Here is an 8,286-nt window from a genome sequence, read left to right as displayed (position 1 = left end):
GCGCATGCGCAATGCGCTGAGTTCCGCTTTCCGGCCCGCTCTGCCTGCTGGCCGTTGCGGGGCTGTGAGGGGTGAGCTTTCAATTGCTGCGCGGCAGATCCGCACCACGCGGAGCGCCCTCGGGTACCGCAGCGTTCTGACTGAGCATCAGCCTGGGCGAGGGGCTGCGGGGAGCAGGAGGGGCTGTGAGGGGCGTAGCGGCGGTGCTTTGCTGGGGGCTGGGATGGCCGCGGGTCGTGAGGACAGCGCTCCCGGAGTGGGCTGTGTGCCAGTGGCTGTCGGAGCGTGAGGCTGCTGTGGAGGTGGAAAGGGGTGGTTCTGGACTGTGCTGAGCCGGAAGGAGGTGGTTTGAGGCAAGCTGGTGTGTTAGGAAGAAAACCTGTGTAGGACTAGAAATAACAAGGCTCGCCTACCCAGCAGTGCCTCAGAGTCTGAGGTCACCCTGAAGCAGGGTGTTATGGAGTGTAGCCTTCACCTTCGTTTCTCACGTATTGTTGGACTCCAGTGATTAACCGAAGTATCCAGCTCTGGTTGCATGGTCTGGATTCCTTTAGGGGTTCTCTTTTCTCTGGTGGCAGGTGACAGAATGAGGGGAAATGGCCTCAAGTTGTGCCAGGGTAAGTTTAGGTTGGATATCAGGAAACACTTCTTTACAGATGGGGTTGTTAAACACTGGAATGGGCTCCACAGGGAGGTGGTTGAGTCACCATCCCTGGATGTGTTTAAAAGCCGTTTGGATGTGGTGCTCAGGGACATGATTTAGCAGAGGGATGTTAGTTAGGTTGCAGTTGGACTTGGTGATCTTTAAGGTCTCTTCCAACCTGAGCAATTCTATGATTCTGAGTGAAAAGCAGGTCCCCAAACCACTGCTCTGCGTCATGTAGGGGCTCAAGGTATTTTAATCTTCAGGCTGCAATTGGAAGAGATTAAGCGAGCTTTGCATTTGAGTACAGTCTGGTAATACTTTCAGAGCGGTGACGTGATGTCAGTTTGGGGATGATTTGTTTTATCTCTATATGTAGGATTTAGGGCTGGATTTGCTGAAATGATTGATTTAGCAAGTCAGCGATCATTCCCCTGTGTAATAGATGCACAAGCTGAACTGCCACCCTGCCATCATTTCAGAGCTGTCTTTTCCCGTTAGGCCCATTGCCTTATTTTGGAGGCTCTGACACTTGGCCTTCCCTTTTGCTGCTCTTGCCATTATTCTCTTTGGCTCAGAATACCTGTGTTGCTTTCATTCTCTATTTTCTTCTTGCTCTTGTAGTGCTTTGCTAACAGTGACTGAAAGGAGGCAGTTGTACATCAGTACTCCAGGGTAGATGTGTGTATACAAATATTTTGTGTTTGTGTTATTAAGAAATAGTTCCCCATCACCATGCTAAAATGATCTTGGCCCTGTCTTGCTGATTGCTGTAGTTCCAGCTCCATGCTCTCTCAATTTTTTTGTGCTTATCTTCTGGAATCAGCTGTGCAGTGCTTCTAAAAACAAGAATTTAAAAATGTGAAGGAAGCATAGTGTGCATGAACAAACTCCACTTGATTTTTCTGGAGACTTACGTCATCATTTATTCAAACAGACACAGTACAGACAATGTACAGCTTCAAGTACAGGGTTGTGGAAGTCTTATTCTTCTCCACTGCATCCCAAAAGTGAATTTTTGTAAAACTCCAGGAAAGGATTGCATTTTGTGCTTTACGTCACTTTTCACAAGGGAGCTGACTAGTGGAGAAGGAACCCTTTTCCACAGCCTTTTGAGAGACTGTGGATGCTGTCTCTGTGGGCCCACTAATAGTTGCTTATGCCCTCAGAATGTTTCTGCTGCAAGATGTCTTTAGGTGGGAGACAGCTAAAAAGAATGGGCAGCTGCTGATGTGAGATTTTAGGGGGCAAAATGAATCCGATGTGGAGAAATTACTTCATTTTTAAAAAGAAAAGGTGTAAGGAGATGTGCAAAGAGAATGGAGAGACAGCTGGTAGAAATAGTTAAGGAAATGGAACAGAGATGGGACAGATGTCTTTAATCAATTGGTAGACTGATACAGAGGAACACTTATTTCTTTGTGCAGTTAATGGGCCATTTTTGTAGCAGAGTTCATGCAGTGCTTTAAACAGAGTGAGAAATTTTCAAGAGCAAAACTTCCAGGCTGCTTTCCCAGTATATTTATGTTTTGTCTTGTGCTTTTGTGGCAGTCAGAAGCGTCACAGTGGGACACCGTTTTTCACAGAGTCCACTCTGTAATTGCTTCTGTGCCTAGAGTATAAAAGGTAGCCCTGAGCAGGCTGGTGAGAACTGCTAAGAAAAACTAGGCATGGTGTGAAGGTGATTCAGCATAGGTAATTCTGCGACGTCCTACTTAGAGTGTAAAGTAGTGTTGGCATATTCTTTATACGTAAGACTGTGTGTATTGAAATTAGACCAATTTTTGTGGAAGGAATGTATTACTTCAGATGTGTGCCGTGCACAGTAGGTGGGCTTGATTGCCTTAATTATGGGATAGCTTGCAGTGCTCGATCATCTTAGAATTGTGGATCTCGTTTCCTTTTGCAGGAAGGTCCAGCTGTGTATGTGTGCCCACTCATCTTTGGGAAATGTCCAAAGTTTCCACTTACGCCCTTCGAATGGCCCGTCTGAGTGCTCAGATATTTGGAGAAGTTGTCAGGCCAACTGACTCAAAATCCATGAAAGTTGTAAAGTTATTCAGTGAGCAGCCTATAGCCAGAAGGAAGGAGGTCTACAGCTGGTATCCACCTCACAACACCTACTATGCCCTCATGAAGAAACTCCGTTTTCTTGGTCTCTACAGGTAAGTGCCTTGCTTATGGGATGGGAGCAGGACTGGAGATGGAAATGGTGGGGATGAGTTCTGTTGCAATTTTTTCCTTATGGACAGGAGGAGTAGAAAAAAGTCCACTTCAGAATGTGGTGCTTATGGAAATTGGCACTTGTACTGAGGGCAAGGAGAGCAAAATATGTGAGTGCTGTCTAAATAACTTTTCATGTCTGATTGATTCTGTGGAAAAGACTTCCGATGTCACAATGGTCAGCTGGTTATTTAAGAAATAGTTCTTACTCTGTGTGGGGATGTCAGGAGAGCTGCTCTGTAGAGAAGAGCTGGGTCTGGTTCTGAGTGTGCCGAAGCAATGTGCTTTAAAGAAGTGATAATCTTAAGATAGGAATTGCACTGAGAAGTGTTAGCCTGTATTGATGAATCATTCAAAAAATAATTGAAATTTAGAAGAGATGTCTGTGTTTGACTGGAGGAGCTTTTTATTCTTTAGTAAATTAAATTCAAATGTGACGTAAGTACCCTTACTGATTTCATTTTCATCAAAAGCAGTTGTGTTCTTTCTTCAAGAATTTCCACACTCTCGAGTAGAAAAAAACTTCACTGCTAATGAACATCAGCAGGCGTCAAATGCAGTCATTTGACTTCAGTCAGGTAGCGCTGAAGAATTGCCTCAAAAACCTGGCTGCTAACCTTGTAAAATCAAAACACATTGATTTCTATTGCTAGTGTTGCAGTTTGGCCTGTGAAGGACTGCCTCCAGGATAATCTTGGTTTTGGTGAGCACTTTATTATGTGTGGACACAGAAAACCTCAGTGACATAATAATGTACTTTTCCCTTCTTCCTTCCTAATCTCAGGGTTCCTTCTCTAGCTGCTGTCTTTATAGGGAGCTTGTAGAGAATCAGATTTCCTGTTAGAAACATGTGACAAAGGGTTGTAGGCTAAAAGGACCTGATAATAATTTAAAAGCGTTTTGTTTCTTGTTCAGAAAAATTGTGTTTAAAAATAGCAATGCAGCCATTTTAGGCCACTTTGAATGCAGCTGTCATTTTTGAAAGATAACTTTGCGCAGAGAAATACGGATTAAAAGATTAACTAGAATTTATTGTAACATTATTGAAGGTTAATGATCTCTGTCAGCACCTTCCTCCTCCTCTGTTTTATTTTCCCATTAAGGTTCTACAGGAGCTGATGCTTTCTTCATAACTCACTGTTGAAGTCGCCTGAGAGCGGTGTCATGTACTAATTATTGCTCCATGGGCCCCTCTCTTCTCAGAAGCTAATGACCTGAACTTAGTGTAGAGCATATAAAAGCAGTGTGCTATTGCTAGACTGCTGGGTTAGATGCTAAGAGGGGAAATCTCATCCTTGCTCTTTTTTTTTTGTTTTCCGTTGTGTTTGAATGAGTAAGAACACTGTAAGAAATGCATACGTGCACAGGTGTGAATATGGACACACACACACCCTGTTTCTTGTTGAAAAGAGCACCCTTGTTAGTTCTGAAAGATGCAGAGCAATTCTTTCACATTATTTCAGTCAAAATTACTGCTGGCAGTAGCGCAGTACATTGCGTTGTGTTCCAGTATGGACTTGCTTGTTTGAGAAAGTTGATATATATTTTTTTCATTATCATGCTGTTCAAAGGAGCTTTTCCATCTAGATACTCCAAGAAATAAAGCAACTTTTTCTTTTCTTCCCCACTTAGAGATGAGCATCAGGACTTCAAAGAGGAGATGAGGCGGTTGAAAAAGCTCCGTGGAAAGGAAAAACCAAAGAAGGGCGAAGGAAAGAGAGCTCTCAAGAAGAAATAGTGCCCACTGGACAATATAACAACTGTGGAAGTGCTGAAGAACACCTGTAACCCACAGTTTCTGTTCCCTGATGGAGGGGGCTTAGTATGAGAGCTTCATTTGGAGCACAAGAAACACGTTGTGAAATACTGGAGTCCACCTTGGGAGTGCATTTGGGTCTTAGTGTTTTGCTGGGTATTATTAATTCCTGTATTTGAAGTATTCTGGATGCTGTAGCACATTTGTTTATCATAAGAGCCTTCCTGTACCCAAGTAGTAACAACAATGGTTGGAAAAGAAAAAAAAAGTCTCTGTGTTTTTTCTGGAATACATCAGCAGCCATGTTCCAGTTTTTCTGGATTTGGAAAATGTCTCTTTTCCTCTTTTACTTTCTGGCATTGCTATCAATGCTGTTTTGCATTTGACCACAAAAAGAAAAGAAGTGTTTCCTCCTTCTGCTGCTTATTATCTTGCCTATTAGGTTGAGTTTTGCTCCAGGTAGTTTCAACATTGATTATCTTTTTAAAGTTGCTGTTAGAATCTATGGTTTTGCACTGCATAATCCTTGATGTTCCATTGCCTGCCTGCAGCATCTCACTGTACCTTGAATATTTAGATACTGCCATAGAAGCAACTGAAAAACGAGGGCTGAAGCTGCTTTCAGGACCCTCTCCTAATTAAAATACATATTTAATATTTAACATAATGTAAAAGGATGTTGAATATAGTTCAGATGCCTATTGGACACGTGAAGTGCTTCAAAAAGTACAAAGCAGTTTTATAGATATGCACTAAGTGTTTGTTTTTTTTTTTATAGCTATGCCCCTTCAGTGTTGTTAATAATGACATGTGTACTTTCTTTACCTGTCACTCACTGTCAGGGAACACAAAGCATAGAATGTAACTCTGCTGCTTTGTTGGCCACACATGTATCCTGCCCGAAGTGCCTTGAAACTACATCTTTAATTTCCAGGCCCCAGAAACCTAGAGGAACAGCCCTGAGCTACCGAAGGAGAGCTATTCAAACCTTAGAATGTCTGGGGCAGAAAGTGTAGCACAGTAAGTTTGGGGCATGCTTAATTCTTGCATACAGAGTCATTCTAAAGTAGGTAACTACTGACCTGGGGCCACTTCTAAACCAAGCTTGTTGAAATGTGTTTTTAGAGGGGCTTGTCTGATGGGTGAAATTGATGGATTTACATAAATTTGTAACAGCTTCACATTTTCTTTCCTTCACCAATGTTATGAGCTCAACTAGTGCCAATTGAATTAAAGGTTCTACTTGGAGATGCTGTAGGGTCAAATTAACTGTGGCAGCTGTGGACTGCTGGTGTCTGTAGTAGCAGCAGCTATGTTGGCCAGGACTTGGCATCTTCAGAAACTGAACTGAAAATCAAATGTTTTCTCTGCACTTTAAAGAGGAAAATGCCAACAGCAAGCTTTGCTTTCCTGTGAATGTATAAATATACACAGTGAAGCATGCACACAGCAAAAATTGACTGTATTTCTGCTCCAGTAAAGTATACACAATCTTGAACTCTGGGTGTGTGAGGAATCCTGTTTATTTGAGTATGATATATAAAATGCTTACACAGCCTAATAGATCTGCTAAGTTTATCCTTCTGAATCTCCGTTAAGTCTGTTTAAGGACTCAGCATCTACAGAGCCTATGGAGAACAGTGAATGCCACAGCTGTCCTGTGTCTTTGCTAGACATAGGTATGGATTCAGCAGTGTAATACTAATTGGAGCTGAGGATCAGATCTGTTCTTGTCTGCTCAAAGCACCTGGCTATTTATGGATTGTAAGGAGCTCTTGTCATGCACAAGAAAGTGAAAGCCTTGTTGGTCTAATCAGCTATAACGAGCCCCTTTGTCTGCAACCTGACAGAGAAAACCTACCCTTGGAATCAAAGCATCACACTGGGAGCATGCTTTGGGAACACACGGCAAAGTATCCAAAAAGGCTTGGTAAGTGAACAGCTGTGAAATAAACACAGACAATGAATCACTGGTGTTCATCCCCGTTCTGCAGTGTTTATGAAAGCACAGTGGATAAAGTGAAGTCATTTTAAAGAACAGTCAGAACTTTAAAAAGAAAAAGCTGTGTGAGTACAGAAAGAATTCCTCTGCCTAACTGTTCATAATTTTTCTTCTGCTGTATTTATTATCTAGAATTGCATCTTTTAAAAAATGATTGCTTCCCCTCTTCTCAGACTATTAGAATAATGTTGATTCAGCATTGTTGAGTTTGTTCCAGTATTAGAAAATCTCATTACTTGCTGGGAGTGCAACTATTCTGTTCCAGAACAGTTTTCTTCATCTATATCCCACTATCCATGAGTGGGATAGAGATAGGCACTTTCCTAGCTAGGCTTCTATCACTCTATTATTTAATAATAGACACTGTCCTGAAAAGGACTGTTTTTTGTGAATTGCAGCACTTCCACAAATTGAAATTCATTTTTGATACATCATGACAGATATTAACCCAGTGTGTGTTTTTAGGAGGGGAAATAGGGTTTCACCCATATTCAGAGGAGTAAGGATGAGAAAACTTAACTTAGAACTGTCAGTATATGCCATATCCGTTTTATGTACTAATAATAAGGCTCAATTTTATTTTTATTTTCCCTTTGCAATTATTCTTTTCACCATTTGAACTCCATGTTTTGTTACATAATTCACTCTTCCTGAGGTTACGAGCTGACTGTCCTTGGCAAACGTTTAGATGGATATTTTAATTCTCGAACGGAATTAATCCAGATGAGTGACCTCTGAGGGAGTAAATGAGAGCCCTACCCCTAACCTCTTCTGAATCCTGAACAGGTTAAGTGCCACTGCTGCCCTCTATTAAAGGCGAGCAAGAACAGGCAGAGGATGTGCAAAGGCTTTAAGTTAAAAGTGGAGGCTTAGGTTAGATATTAGGAGGAAATTCTTTACTGGGAGGGTGGTGAGGCACAGGAACAGGTTGCCCAGAGAAGCTGTGGATACCCCATCCCTGCGTCCTTGGGCAGCCTGATCTGGCGGGTGGTGGCCCTGCCCACAGGATGGGTTGGACTGGATGGGCTTTTAGGTCCCTTCCAACCCAGGCTGTTCTGTGTTTCTATGATTGCATGATGTGTGCTCTATCTCACATGCCAGCTTAGCTCCCTCAGCTGCAGTTGGTTTGTGACAGGAGTAGCAGTACTGAGTTTAGACAGGTATTGGCATTAGAAAAAAAGGTATCTAAATACTACTAAGTGTACTCCTCTGTATCATGTAAATAAATACTGAAGGTTTTGTTTATTTTTTAACTGTAACAGCTGGTTTTGTACTTCCTCATTTTATTGTGCTCTGTTTGTCTCTAGTTATAAAGTCTGTCTATAGTAGAGTTGTAGCTGCTGAGAACTTCCTCGACAATCAAAAGTTATTTTATAAAAGAACCAACCCAGTTGCTGTATATCCTACAGAGAGTGCAGCTATTGATGGATCTGTTAGTTTTGAAAGTCCTGCAGACAGCAGAAGTCAACATGTTTTATGGAACAAACGAAAGCAGTGTTTTCTGTTACACTCAGTAGTGTGCTAAAATACAGACACGTGCTCTGCTCAGGAAAGTACCAACTTGCAGACAGTTTCTCCTAATGTGGAGTCCATTCTACCCACTAAACCAATGCACAAATTTTACTGAAATGCACCTGACTGCTACGAAGTTGTGCTGTGGTT

At 42.1% G+C, this 8,286-nt stretch overlaps 1 protein-coding gene across 2 annotated transcripts; it reads left to right on the top strand.

Moving 5' to 3' along the window:
* On the top strand, window positions 1-6,120 carry MRPS33 (mitochondrial ribosomal protein S33). 2 transcript variants are annotated; one of them, XM_042890529.1, is made up of 3 exons: window positions 1-71; window positions 2,553-2,808; window positions 4,499-6,120. In XM_042890529.1, exons 1-3 carry the CDS (start codon window positions 5-7, stop codon window positions 4,602-4,604), a joined length of 429 nt encoding a protein of 142 aa, XP_042746463.1. In that variant the 5' UTR covers window positions 1-4; the 3' UTR covers window positions 4,605-6,120. The 2 variants fall into 2 exon arrangements, with proteins under 2 accessions (XP_042746463.1, XP_042746464.1); XM_042890530.1 differs by having other exon boundaries at window positions 37-123.
* Window positions 6,121-8,286: the final 2,166 nt, after the last annotated feature.

The sequence above is a fragment of the Lagopus leucura genome, unplaced genomic scaffold (genome assembly GCF_019238085.1).
Source record: "Lagopus leucura isolate 7727_CA_CO unplaced genomic scaffold, USGS_WTPT01 Super-Scaffold_100159, whole genome shotgun sequence".
Taxonomy (NCBI): Eukaryota; Metazoa; Chordata; class Aves; order Galliformes; family Phasianidae; genus Lagopus; species Lagopus leucura.
The sequence above is the reverse complement of the archived record's forward strand: the minus strand, read 5'-3'. Positions and strand labels throughout refer to the sequence as shown.